Raw genomic sequence first — 13,938 nt, 5'->3', positions numbered from 1 at the left:
AGGGGCTACTCTTCCTCGTGGTGCATGGCCTTCTTATTGCAGTGGCTTCTCTTGTTGTGGAGCACGGGCTCTAGGCGCGTGGGCTTCAGTAGCTGTAGCACGTGGGCTCAGCAGTTGTGGCACGTGGGCTCTAGAGCGCAGGTTCACTAGTTGTTGTGGTGCGTGGGCTTAGTTGCTCCGCGGCATGTGGGATCTTCCCGGACCAGGGCTTGAACCCGTGTCCCCTGCATTGGTAGGTGGATTCTTAACCACTGCACCACCAGGGAAGCCCTATCATAAATAATAGCTTTTTAAATGTCAATTTCCAATTGTTTATCACCAGTATACGAAAATACAGTTCATGGTATAATTTACTCTGTAGCCTGTGTTCTTGCTAAACTCATTTATTAGTTTTAGGGTTTTGTGTGGATCCCATGTGATTTTCTACATAGACAATCATGCTCTCTGTGAATAGAAAGTTTTATTTCCTCCTTTCCAATGTGTTTGCCTTTTGATTTTTTCTTGTTTTATTTTGTGGCTGGAGCTTCCAGGACAATGCTAAACAGAAGTGATGAGCGTGGACAACCTGGCCTTGTTCCCAATCTTAGGGGGAAAACATCCAGTCCTTTGCCATTAAGTATGGTGTTAGCCATGAGATTTTTGTAGATACCCTTTACCAGGTGAAAGAAATTGTTATATTTCTAGTTTGCTGCTTTTTAAAAAATCATGAATGAATGTTGAATTTTCTCTCTTGCTATTTCTGTGTAAAATGATAATGTGATTCTTTCTCCTTTAGTGTGTTAACATGATGAATTGCACTGCTTGATTTTCAGATGTTGAACCAGCCTTCCTTCCCCAGGAAAAACTCCACTTATTGTGATGTATTACTTTTTGTATATTGATGGATTTGTTTCGCTAATTTTTAAAAATTAATTAATTTATTTTTATTTTTTGGCTGCGCTGGGTCTTTGTTGCTGCGTGCGGGCTTTCTCTAGTTGCAGAAAGCAGGGGTTACTCTTCGTTGTGGTGCGCGGGCTTCTCATTGCAGTGGCTTCTCTTGTTGTGGAGCACAGGCTCTAGGTGCGCAGGCTTCGGTAGTTGTGGCTTGCGGGCTCTAGAGAGTAGGCTCAGTAGCTGTGGCACACGGGCTTCACTGCTCCGCGGCATGTGGGAGCCTGCTCTGCGGACCAGGGCTCGAACCCATGTCCCCTGCATTGGCAGGCGGATCCTTAACCACTGCACTACCAGGGAAGCCCTGTTTTGCTAATATTTTGTTGAGAATTTTTTCTTTTAATCTATGTTGATGAAGGAGATTGGTCTGTAGTTCTCTAGACCAAGCATACATGGAACATTCACCAAGATAGACTATATTCTGGGCCACTAAACAAACTTTAACAAAAGTTTGAAATCTTTAACAATATAATGGAAGTCTCACAAAATATGTTCTCTTACATCAGAGTTAAAGTAGTAATAACAAAAAAAACACATTTTAAAATAATCCATCAGACAAAAAGACTTATGGAAAATTAGAAAATATTTTGAACTGAATAAAAATAAAATGTTTCAAAATTCATGGGATGCAGCTAAAGCAGTGTCTAGACGAAAACGTGCGGGATTCCATGCTCCCAATGCAGGGGGCCCAAGTTTGATCCCTGGTCAGGGAACTAGATCCTGCCTGCCGCAACTAAAAGAGCCCACATGCCTCAACCAAAGATTCTGCATGCCACAACTAAATATCCCACATGCCTCAACTAAAGATCCTGCATGCCACAACTAAAAAAAAAAAAAAAAAATGATCCCACATGCCACAACTAAGACCTGGTGCAGCCAAATAAATAAATATTTTTAAAACGTTTGTATTAGAAAAGAATAAAGTTCTCAAATCAATAATCTAAGCTTTAAAAAACTAGAGAAAGAAAAACAACCAGAATGAATCAAATAATAAAGAGCAAAAATCAATGAAATAGAAAACATAAAACTAGTAGATAGAATTAAACCAAGTTAGTTCTTCGAAAAGGTCAGTAATATTAATAAACCTCTAATCAGACTAACCAAGAAAGGCGAAAAATTATCAGTAACAGAAATGACAGGTGGGACTCTATAGAAATTGAAAGAATAATGAAAAGTAGGCTAGAAAAACTCTATAGCTGGGGCTCCCCTGGTGGTGGTTAAGAATCCGCCTGCCAACGCAGGGGACACAGGTTTGAGCCCTGGTCCAGGAGGATCCCATATGCCACGGAGCAGCTAAGCCCGTGCGCCACAACTACCGAGCCTGCGCTCTAGAGCCCACGAGCCACAACTACTGAGCTCACGTGCCACAACTACTGAAGCCTGCACGCCTACAGCCGGTGCTCCACGAGAGGCCACTGCAGTGACAGGCCCGCGCACCGCAACAAGGAGCGGCCCCTGCCCACTGCAACTGGGGAAAGCCCGCATTCAGCAACGAAGACCAACACAGCCAAAAATAAATTAAAAAAAAAATTACTTAAGCTCGCCTATGAAGAAATAGATAACCCAAATCATCCTAAATCTGCTTAAGAAATTGAACTTCATAGTTAAAAACGTTGCAATTCAGAAAATTACAGGACAAGATAGTTCCACTAGGGAGTCTTACCAAACATTTAAGGAGGAAATACCTGTCCCTGCTTTTAGAAGTCTCTCTGTGTGCCCCTTAGGGCCATTTTCTCACACACACACACACACACACACAAAGATGGAAAAATTAAAAAAAAGCAAACAGTGCAGCTTTGTGTGAACAGCAGTGTTTATGTAGGAGGTGTGACCCCAGGTCAACCCCAGTTCTTCCAAGAGGGACCACAGCCATTGCTCTGAGGTGGCCGTACAGTCTGCTGGCAGTGGTCACGGCAAGGGGGAGCTGACACAGGTCACACAGGGACCCAGTGCTGGAAAGGACCCCATCCTGCTGGACGAGAAGGTGTGACACTGCTTAGGACACCCCCCCTACCCCCACTGAGAGAGGGATCTGAGCTCAAAGACCCAAGCAGTGATTCCAAATCCACCCAAAAACCCTTGTTTCTGAGGGCCAGGCAGGCAGGGGTTTCCCCAGGGGACCCCGAGGTCAGCATTTGTGAGGCCCTGTGCCTGCCTGCTGCTATAGGAATTCAAGTCCAAATGGCCAGTCTCTGGCCAAGGAGACAGTGGGGGCAGGGGGGAATGACTGAGGTGGCCCTGCGGTCCTCCTCTCAGGCCTGTCGTCTGGAAACAGCAGAAGCTTGGCTGGGGGCCGGGCCTGGGCTCAGCCTGCAGACAGGGCCTGTCTGTCTCCCCCTGGTGCCCCTCTCTGTGTGCCCGTGAGGACCCTGGGGACTGAGGACAGTTCCGAGCAGTGTCTGGTCTGTGAGCTCGGTCAGCAGGCCTTCCCGCCCACACCCTCCAGGCAGGCTACGCCATCCCACCCACCCCACTGTCCTCCCTTAGGATCCCTTTGGCAACTGGGAAAAGCGGGTGGTGTGCTCATCCGGCCAGACCAGATGGCTGTGAGGTGGGGGACCCAGCAGCCCAGGGCCCACCGGCTGCCAGTCTCAGCAAGCACTCGGCTCCTCATTCTGTGCCCGTCCCGCCCTCCCTGTGTGTCCTGCGGGCTGTTCGGGGGGCTGCTCCTCGGCCATCACACCCACGGGGTGGGCTGTGGGGGGGGGTCCTGCCCCCCAGCAGAAAAATGGGGAACCCACCTCAGGGACAAGGTTGGGGAGTAGCCCCCACGGGCAAGGATGACCCTTCCAGCAGTGCCGGCCTGGCTCTGGCTGGTTCGTGGACTCCTGAAATATTATCTGTGTTTTACTGGTGGCTGTTCTCGTCACTGGGTGGGCTGTCCACTCTGAGCTTACTTGGCTGGGTGGCTGCCCGCACCAAGGCCTCAGTGGGTGAGGGGAGGAGGCCAGAGGAGGGCGAGGCCGACTGCAGACACCTGAGGGGAGCCACTCTTTGGTGGGACACAGAGGCTCTGGGCACATGGGGACAGCACAAAGTCACAGAGTCCTAGGAGTGAGGGGCTGGGGGACACAGAGACTCTGCAAGTGGCCCAGGCTGACAAGATCATGAGTTTAAGAATGCGAAAGCTGATGGCTCAGAGCCAGAAGGCTCTTTTGATGCCACCCTCTGTGAGGACGTCCAGGGAGCCTGGCAGGCTGGGAGGGGCTCTTCTGCAGCAGTCCCGGCCCCCACCAGGCGGGGACAGGCCACCAGTTCCATGCCAGCAAACAAGGAGCCACAGCTATCCCCGGGGCCCGGGTCAAGCTCTGGCCCTCTCTTTGCAGTGTCTGTGCCGAACGGGCCCCGCTCGGATCCAGCCCCCTGCTCTCTGGAACCTGCCAGTCTGGTCTTGGCCTCCCTGGCATCCGCACGGGCTGGAAGGGGGCAGCCGTCCAGGGAAGTCGGGGGCACAGGGCCGGGCTGCAGTCCCGATGGGGGAGCGGTGCTCTTGGGCGAAAACAGAGCTGAACTCAGAGGCTGCAGGGAAGCCTGGCCCCCGGTGAAAGGCAGGGTGTCGGTCAGCAGGTCTGATGGGCCCACACGGGCGGCTGCGGGGCCAGGCTCGGCTGGGGGCCTCCAGGCAGGGGGCCACTGTCGGCAGGAGGCTTCAAAGTGTCTCAGGATCTGAACGAGGGAAGAAGAGGGGAATCAGTGAGGGCTCCTGTGCTCCTCCAGGAATCTCAGAGGACATGGCCCTCCCGGTTCCCTCCTCAATGCCGCTGCCCAGAGCAGGGGGCAGGGCCGCTAGCCGCTCACAACTGTTCTCGTGTTATTCCCCCAACTGCAGCGCTGCTGCTCCCCACCCGCTGTCACACAAATGGACACTTTCCTGGCGTCAAGCTGCCGTGTGACCTGCCAGAGCGGGAAAAGCCCCCCTGGTCAGGTGCCACACGAGCACCTGACACACACGCGGAGAGAACAGACACGTCTAAACCCCCGATCGTTCCCACCTGCCAGACTCCTGGGTCCTTCCTAGGTTTTAGAAACACCACCGTGACATGCCCACAACGTGTTTCGTGTGTGGCAGGTTCACTAGTGCTTTGAAGAAGGGCAGTTTAGGGACAGGTGACCAAGGATCGGAATCTTCAGCCACCACAGAGGAAACCAGATGCCGAGGGAGGCCAACAGCGGGCGGAGGGGCCGGGGCCTGGCTGCTGCCGAGGGGCCCCCAGCGAAGATTCCGGGTGGCCTCCCCACATTCATCAGTGGAAAGAGGACTCAGACGAACGGAACCATTTCTGTCCTCCTGGAGCTGGGGATCTGGGAGCAGAGCTCAGACCCACGAGCTGTGACCCAGAGTGCAGAACAGAGGGATAGATGCATCCAAGCATTCAAGGAGAGCTTCCCACAGGAGACGAGCCATGAGGGAGAGCGAGTTGCCTGAAGGGCAGAGCTGCTGGGCAGAAGGGCGGGGGAGCATGGGGGTCCCAGGAACGGGGAGAGGCCAGGCCCCCGACCGCTGTCCTAAGGGCATGACCTGTCCCTCCTGTCCAGCAAGGGCAGGAGGGGCGGGTCTAGGGAAGGCAGTGGAGGGTGGGGAAGACGGTGTGGGGCTGCCGAGGCGTCCTGTGCCCGCTTCTCTGGGTCCCAGAGGCTGCCCACCTTGGTGGCCTTGTTGGTCACGGGTCCAGGGCTGCCCACACTGAGCTCCTGCAGCCGAGGCCGGGCAAGGAGCAGGACTCGCTCCTGGGAGAGCAGGTCAGTGCACCCGAGGGAGGCGATGGCACCCAGGGCTCTCTGCGGGGCGGGCTTGATGTCAGCAGGGTCCACCCCCAGGGAGGGCTGTCTGACCAGCTCCCTCCCTCCTCTCGGCCCTCAGCTGAGCTGGGCGGTCCACCAGAATCCCGGGCTCACTCCCCCCCACCCACCGCCACCCCCGCTCCCCCCTCACCATCTGCACACGCTCGCTGGTTGCGCCCAGGTGGCAGATGAGCAGCTCCAGCACGGCCTCACAGTTGAGGAGTCCACACCTGCATGAAGGGGGCACCGGGCAATGGGGCTGGGCCAGCAGAGCAAGAGGGGGGTGGTGTGCAGAGCCAGGGTGAGGGGCGGGGGGGGGGGGGGGGGCGCAGGGCCGGGGGGCCTGCAGTGGGTCAGGGGCTCACTCTTTGACGAAGTGCTGCATCTCTTCTCGGCTCAGGAAGCAATGTGGCCCCCGTGTCACGGCCCGGACCAGGCTCAGCTCCTGCTGGCAGTCACTCAGGGTCACGGCCTCGACCCTGCCGGGGGCACGCAGGTCAGGAAAGAGAGTGGACTCCACCCATGCCAGGAGGGGTGAAGCCTTTCCGGGTCAAGTCTCCCCCATCGGGGTAGGACCCTGGAGCAGGGCAGGGAGGGGTGCCCTGGGGTGCTGGCTCACCTTTCTGCCAGGTCGCTGGGTGCCCGGCTGGCCCCTGAGGGGCTGTCACTGCCCGACGGACTACCTGAGTCCGAGGCCTTGCCCAGGTCGTCATTTTCCTGGGAAGAATCCTGAGAGTTTGGGCTGCTGTCCAGCTCATCCCAGCCGCCTCCGGCCTGCCCAGGCTGGTGTCTCATGGCTGGAAGAAACAGTGACCAAGGGTAAGACCCTTGTGGGCCTCAGACTGGCCCCATGTCCATCTTCCAGGAGCCCTGGATGGGGAGACCCAGGGAAGGGCCTGGGGGCTGGGTCCCGAGATGTGGACAGGGCGGCTGCCTGGGCTCCAGCTCCAGGAAACACCAGGCGAGAGGAGACGGGGCAGAATGGGGCACATTCTGACTCAGGGCCAGGGTGGGGGGTCCTGCACGGGACACGCCCAGCCTGGAAGATGCAGGAAGCAGTGCCAGGCACCACAGGCCAGGCGGGAGGCAGGACACGCAGGGCAGCGGGCTGGGGCAGTGGGGCAGCGCCCAGCACAGCAGCTCTCAAATCCCAGTGAGCCCTGACATTCTTCCTTCGAGCCAGACAAACGTGACAGCAGCTTCTGGGAAAGGCGGAGATCACAGACAGATGCCCCTCCTTCCTTTCTTACAGCTCACCACTAGAACGCACGTGCCACGGAGCCTGGCCCCTGTGGGGGGCTTCCCTGTTGTCCCTGGGCCCTGACGGGCTGCACAGCCGCTTGAACGCGCTGGGTGAACGCACAAGAGCTGGGGCTGGGCTCCCGTCCCAGCTCAAGTCCTGCTTCCGTGTCTGAGCAGCTGGGATCCTGGGCGGACCCCATCTTCTCGTGGGGCCTTACCACCCAAGTTCCCACCCAGAGCAGACTGACAGAGACGTCGGACAGTGCGGGGACAAGGCAGCCACCGCAGAGGCCCCAGGGAACTCGAGTCGTGTGGGTGGCTGGCTCTGTGGGGGTTCCCACGTGGCCAACGGAGCATGCTGGCTCTGAGAGATGTCGTGGGACCGGCAGGGTGTGGCTCGTACACCCTCCCACCATGGGTGGGCTGCTTTCTTCCTCCTCCCCCATCAGCTCCGGCCTGGCCCGAACAGGTGACAGGAAGCCCAGGGCCCTGGGAGGGGGAAGCCAGACCCCTCCAGGGGAGGAGCCTCGCTGGATACCTCGGGCACCTGGGCCGGCTGTGGGGAGAGGGTTCCTGGGGGTTGGAGGGCCGAGGCCGGCTGAAGGTGTCACAGCCGGCTGGTAGGCGTCACCTCGCAGAAGGGACCTCTGGGAGCTGGGGCTCTCAGGCCCAGGGCGCATGGCGCTGGCCACCACCTCTGCGGCCTTCTGGATGGTGGACAGGAAGGCTTCACCCGCAGAGCCTGCATCAGAGACGGAGAGGAGACGGCGCAGCCCCTCTCAGTCCTGCCCCGTCTTCCCAGGATGAGGTACCTCTGCCTGCTCCCCACCCAGGACCTGGGAGCAGGACACAAGCTGCAGTCACAGAGCAGAGACCGTGTGGAGGCAGAGGGCCCTTCCGGAAGCTTCTGTGGTGAATTCACTTCAGTGCATCCTGGCCCCGTGGAACCTGGACGCTTGGCAGCTTACAGCAAAGCTGTGCCGCTGGGCCCCCTGGGTCCCCGCCTCGGAGCAGGGGGCCACCTAAGGTGCTTGTCCTGAGAAACACAATCTCCGTGGCCGCTTAAGGAGTGCTCACGCCCAGGGCTGGAGGGCCTTCCCATGAGTGCCCCACGGAGGGTGATCCGGCGGCCACCCCCAAATTAGGAACAGGTGGGGCCTCTGAGGCAGACCCACCTTAGGAATTAGAAGTGCCAGGGAACTGGGAGCCGTGACCACACAGTCAGCACAACAGCTTGACACGGCCCGGAGCCCATGAGAGGCTCATGTGGCCCTGCTGGGGCCTCAGGCTCTCCCAGCAAGCAGGGCCGGCACCGGGCCTGCTCTAAATCACCTCTGTCACAGCCGGGACCACCACCCTCTGCCCCTGGCTCCTTGAAGGAGCCAGCGCTGGGGGCCCGAGTGCAAGGCTGACCCTCAGCCTGGCTTCTCACCTGTCGGTTAAACAGAGCCGGCTGCACCTGCCCTGCCGCCCCAGGGTGGGAGGGAAGTCAGTCGGGGGGCGCACAGGCCCCGCCCACCCCTCGCCCGGCCCCTCATCCCCACAGCACTCACCTGTGTGGCCCCGTTCCTGGCTGTAGCCGAAGCCCTGTAGGGAGCTCTGGGGCCTGGACTGGGAGCCCATGCCTGTGGGGAGGCCCACGTCAGCAGCGGCGGGGACCCCCACCCTCAGTCCCGGACACTCAGGGGAGGAGAGGCCGTGAGCCCCCGCAGAGTGGAACCTGGTGATGGGGCTGGACGTACTTGCATACCTGCTGGAGGCAGGGCCCTGGGTGGCTGGGAAGGAGGCAGAGGTGACAAGGCGTCCGAGAACAAGGCAGCCCCCAAGTCCTAGGCAGAGGCAGAAGACACTCAGCACAGCCACACGCCGCTGTCCTCCCGCCCACCCCTCTGCTCTGCACCCCTGTCCCCTTCTCCTCTGAGGGCCACACACAGGGGCTCCCGTCCCGCAGCAGGAGTGGAACCAGAGTCCCGGGTGGGAAAAGCAGGGAGAGACCTGGGTCCTGGGCTCACCTGGGCGGCTGCCCGCACCTTCTGGTACAAGCTGTTCCCGTGGAGAGGATCCGGGGGTCCCGTGAAAACTGCGGGACGGAGGCAGAGGGGAGCAGAGCTGAGCTGGGCTATGCCAACCACCCCAAGGGGCCCAGCCTCAAAGCCCACCCCCGACACAGGTGGTGAGCCTCGGCCCCGCCCAGCCCCCCATGAAGCCCCTGCTCAGCACCACCCCCCAAGTCCCTGGGGGCCTCCTAAAGCACAGATGCACCACCGTCCCCAGGCCTGAGGTGGCTATGCCCTCACAACCCCTCGGTTCCCCCTGGCCCGCACCCACAGCGGTGAGGCTGCAATCCAACCTCCAGAACATCATGGGCTGCATCACTCCCTGACCCCAGTGCCGCCACCCCCCCCGAGCTCCTGCACCCGTGGCCTAACTGCCTCCCCTCAACCCCTTCTCCACCCAGAGGCAACCAGAGGGGGCTCTTGTCCAATTCAAAACACTTAGAGCTTCCAGGGGCTCAAAGATGATAAAACTCAAGTTCCTTACCACGTCTGAAAAGTCTCCCGCTCATAAAACTTCAGATGTGGTGAATCAAACGAGCTTAAATCTCATTAAACCACTCACGGGCTCTCCCTGCCGCAGGGCCCTTGCACTAGCTGGAGGTCACCCTTATGCCTGGCTCCACCTCATCCTTTCAGAGCTGAGAGAAAGAGCAGGGCCTCTCTGTCTCCTCTGTCCAAACATCTCACTTTTCACCCATCTGGTGCTGTCTCCACCCTGGCAGGCCAGCCCCGGGGTGTGCAGACAACGGCCCTGCAACCAGGTAGGGCGGACACCTCCCTGCTGTCGTGCCACAGCTCCCACCCTCCCTGTGGGGCCCGAGCCTCGAATTGCAGGGGACCCCCGCCTGGCCCCCAAAGTAGGGCCGTCCTCTCTGTGTACCTTCCTGCTCCCAGCACCATCTCTTCTCACACCCTATGCAGGCCTATCTGGGCACCCGTCCTCTGGGGGCAGTGCTCAGAGCTCAAGAGATTTTGGTGCCAACAGAAAACCACGGTCTGCTGTCCCTGTTCTGCTTCATCTGCCCTCTTTGGAGACTAGGATAGAGGTGACATCTGGCACCAGCCATGGTCACATGAGCTGCCCAGCGGGACAGGCCCATTCTGACCAGCTGGCTGGTGAGTATGAACCAGCCGTGCTGCTTCAGTGCACAAGCTCTGGGGAGCTAAGCCGTGACAAGTGCACCCCCAGCCCCCTGGATGCCTCTGGGCAACTGCTGAGTCATGGTCTGTGCCCGCTTCAAGGCCATTCCCTGTCTCCAAGGCACTGGCATAGTGGCCCAGGGCCCACGGGCAGCCCAGCCCCACCCTGCCCTCAGTCCTGCCTGCAGTAAAGGGGGGGACAGTGGATTTGGGGTGTGGGTGGGATAAGTCCCAGCACCTGGTGGGTGGGACTCACTCGCTAACTGCTGAGGGTCTCCTGCAAGCAACCAGTGGCCAAGGGACTCAGTCCCCTCCATGGCATTGCCCTCTCAGAACAGCTTGGCAGGGTGGGTTCTTGCCTGAACACCAAGGCCTTCCTGTTCAGTTTGCCCCACCCGAGGAGAAGATCTCAGGCCATGTCCCCACAAGTCCTTGTTAACAAGAGATGAGAGACGCACGGACACCTCCGGTCTGGGGGTGGGTGAGTGATGGGGCTCCACCCCAGACCCACCTGTCGCCTGGACCATGACAGGCCAGAGCCCCACCTCTCCTGACGGCCTCACCAGTCCCGTCCTCCCACAGCCCTTCCAACAGTGGAAGGCTTACTAGGGCCCTGAGGAGCAGCCCTGGGGAGAAGAGAGAGCCCGTGGCAGGGATGGCGGTGCAGACACTTGCCGAGCGCCCACCGTGTGCAGGGCACAAGGACAGGAAAGGTCCAGGCCGCAAGGGCCTGGCAGGGCTCACGGACAAACACCAGTCGTTCTGTACAGTGCGGTGAACACAGGGGAGGAGCAGGGGGCTAAGCACAGGGAGGGCTTGGAGGAGCCCCCAGCTGAGCTGGCCTGGCCCTGTGGGGAGGAGGGAAGGGTCCGGCACAGAGGTGCTGGCAGCAGAGGACAGGGTGGACGGAGCACAGGGTGGTAGCATGAGTAAGGGGTGGGGGAGCGGGGGCCCAGGTTATAGGATTTGGCCAAGACCTGCCCGGCCACCCTCCTCCCTGCACCTCCATTGGGTTGTGCCGGTGCTGTACCTGCGGCTTCCTGGATGAAGGCGGGGTTGCGCTTAAGGATGAGCAGGAAGGACGAGGAGCCATGACCACACAGGTGCAGCAGGATCTTCAGTACCTGGGGGAGCAGGCACGTGGGGCAGAGCTGGGCCCAAAGAATGGCACCCCTCCTGACACAGCCACCGCGCCCCCGGCTCACCCCTCCCCTCCAGCCTCACCACCGGGGGCAGGATTGGGCCCTAAACTAACCCCCAGGAAAGTCTGTGGAGCCGCTCACGGACTCACCTTGAGCTTCACGCGGCCAGAGCCGCTCTGCAGACGGCTCAGCAGGTACTCCAGGAGGCACCGGCTGCTGCCCAGGGACTCGTGGGAGATCTCTGGGAGGCGCTCGGTTAGGGAAGGGGCGAGCTGACCCTGGGCCGCACGAGGCCGCTGGCTTGGGAGAGAAGCCAGGCCTTCCTGCCACACACTCCTCAGTGTGTCCCCCCAACAGGCACCCACCCCGGCCCTGGTTTCAGGAGCATCAGGCTTCTAGGGTTTCCTGAGCCTCATATCATCAGTAGTGCGGCTTTCAGAGCCCGCTCACACCTGGCTACCATGGTAAAGGAGCCGTGGCCCGCTCAGGGTAGAAGCCCAGGAACCCTGCTCCAGGGCCCCCACATGTGTCCACAAGGAAGGATACTGGCGATCTCCTCAAACAGGTAGCCTGGACACGGGATGTCATCATCCGACGTTCCCTTCAGGAGAATCGGGAGCTGAAAGGGAGGGAGAGCCCTGCCCACAGTGAGTGGCCATGCACACAGGGGGCCCCCGGCCACCAAAGGGGCCACCCATTCCTCAGATGGGCCACAGGAGCCCTCGTTCTCGGGGCACCAGTCTCCACAGATCTCGTTGTTGGCATGCCACAGGGTAAGGGGACCCAGAGAGGGCAGTTATGGTCCTACTGGCCACAGGAAGCCTGCAGGAGCCTCCCTTGTGGAGGTCAGCATGAATGCCTGGGAAGAGGAAATGGGTGGTGGTCTCCATGGTGACGGGCCCTCTGGGTCAGGATTCGGCATGGCCCCCAGAACCCTATGCTTACAGCCGCACAACTTAAAACCACCTTTAGTTTACCTACTTACTGACAGGCAAAAAAAGAAAAAAGCCCTTGGGGTCAGCCCCCTTCCCACTTCCCACGCAGGGTACTGGGAAGATTACATTTTTCCAGAACACAAATCAGCAAAGTGACATAACCATTCAGCCTGACCGACCCACAGCTCCACTTCTATGAAGGGACTCCACGGAAACAAGCCAAAGCAAGAACAACCAACTTCGTTGCGTGTCTCACGTTTACCTGTTAGCAGAAACGACTTTACATTAAGAGCTGACTCAGCACAAAGACGTAGAGCTTATAGGGATAAAACCCAGAAACACCCGTTCCACATCATTGAACATCTGGGGGCCATGAGCCTCAGCGTAGACAGACTTCAGGTGCACTCCGGGAGGTGCTGGCCACAGATACGGTCTGCCTGAATGTCGCACGAGGCTGTGTGTGTACACACTCTTTAGCTATTTGTCCACCAAGACCCAGAGGGGAGCTGGCAAGGTCTGCAGAACCGTAGAATGCTTGGCACATAGCGAAATCTCTGCTCAAAGAGAACTGACTGTGCTTCTGGCAGCACGAGGGTGAACTGGGAATCCCCCCACCCCCATCCCCACCGCCTGCCTGAGGAAGCTCGAGGTGCAAGGAGAATTTACTGGTTCAAGGTCATTTCAGAAGCATTTTCTAAGAAGGACCTACAATTGTGAACACGGAACTCCTACAAGTCGGGAGTATCTTTCTCAAGGGCCTGAAGGCCACTCCTCTAAATGTAACCACCAGGAAGGACAGGGGCTGTCTCCCAGTCGCTAATGGACGATGGGATCCTAGCTTCTGTAACCACCAGCTATCAGCACAGCAGCCGGTATCCCGTGGACACTGCCCAGCTGCCTATAATTTTTCACTTGAGCTCCACCCTTCCCTCCTTCTGTCCTGAAAACTCTCAGTCCTCTCTGCACAATTTGGAGTGGAGCTCAGGGCTTCCCCCACTGCCTGAGCCACTGAATAAAAGGTTTTCCCGTTTCCCGGACCAGTGTCTGGTTGTGTTTATCTTAGACAGAATTTGGGGTCACTATGTTTCCTTTTCTGTAAGGTTATTGATACTTTAAGTTGGGTAAGAAAACAAAAACTGGTGTCCCACAGCTCTCTTCTCCAACTTGGATTTTGTTCAAGGGGGTCTCACTGTCCCCAGTGGACCTGACACACGGGTGGCCTCACCTGCCCCCTCGACGTACGTGCTGTGGGGACCCCCAGCTTTGGGAGGGGCCGAAGAGTAGGACGGGAGAGGAGGAGGGGTCTGGGCTGTAGGAGGGGACGGAAGGGGGTGGAAAAGAGTAGAGAGAATAAGTGGGAGGGGCCGGGGGACGACGGAGGGGACGCCGAGCTCAGGAGCAGCTGGAGAGCCCGGCGCGGGGACGCCGCGAGGGTCGAGCGGAGCCAGGGAGGCGGCCGGCTCGGGCCGGGGGCAGACCAGGAGGCGGCGCGCGGCGGGGCCGGGGCACCCCGCACTCACCCGGTGCAGGAAGCTCAGGCGGTCCCGCAGCGGCACCGTGGCCGCCATGGTGCCGGTCAGCTTCCGGCCCCGCCCAGCTCCCGCCAGGCCCGAGCCCCTTCCAATAACTGCGCGGGTCCGACCCCACTGGCCAATCACTCGCGTGAGGCGGGCCCTGCGGCTGACTTCGGGAAACAATTTGCACGCGAAC

General features: G+C 59.0%; 1 protein-coding gene across 9 annotated transcripts; it reads right to left on the bottom strand.

Annotated features, from left to right (window-relative positions):
- Positions 1 to 2,731: 2,731 nt before the first annotated feature.
- Positions 2,732 to 13,834, bottom strand: TEPSIN (TEPSIN adaptor related protein complex 4 accessory protein). 9 transcript variants are annotated; one of them, XR_004347620.1, is made up of 15 exons: positions 13,749 to 13,834; positions 11,840 to 11,912; positions 11,443 to 11,534; positions 11,182 to 11,275; positions 10,663 to 10,777; positions 8,967 to 9,034; positions 8,697 to 8,783; positions 8,508 to 8,579; positions 7,493 to 7,696; positions 6,332 to 6,509; positions 6,078 to 6,191; positions 5,864 to 5,942; positions 5,575 to 5,709; positions 4,923 to 5,365; positions 4,461 to 4,596 (listed from the first exon to the last, which is right to left on the bottom strand). XR_004347620.1 is itself a non-coding variant. In XM_032617270.1 (14 exons), the coding sequence occupies exons 1-14, from the start codon at positions 13,794 to 13,796 to the stop codon at positions 4,036 to 4,038; spliced, it is 1,920 nt and encodes a 639-aa protein (XP_032473161.1). In that variant the 5' UTR covers positions 13,797 to 13,834; the 3' UTR covers positions 2,732 to 4,035. The 9 variants fall into 9 exon arrangements, 7 of the variants coding, with proteins under 7 accessions (XP_032473161.1, XP_032473162.1, XP_032473163.1 ...); XR_004347621.1 differs by having other exon boundaries at positions 4,923 to 5,258; XM_032617270.1 differs by lacking the exon at positions 4,923 to 5,365 and having other exon boundaries at positions 2,732 to 4,596.
- Positions 13,835 to 13,938: the final 104 nt, after the last annotated feature.

Source organism: Phocoena sinus, chromosome 20 (genome assembly GCF_008692025.1).
Source record: "Phocoena sinus isolate mPhoSin1 chromosome 20, mPhoSin1.pri, whole genome shotgun sequence".
Classification (NCBI taxonomy): Eukaryota; Metazoa; Chordata; class Mammalia; order Artiodactyla; family Phocoenidae; genus Phocoena; species Phocoena sinus.
This window is presented reverse-complemented; position numbering and strand designations above follow the sequence as displayed.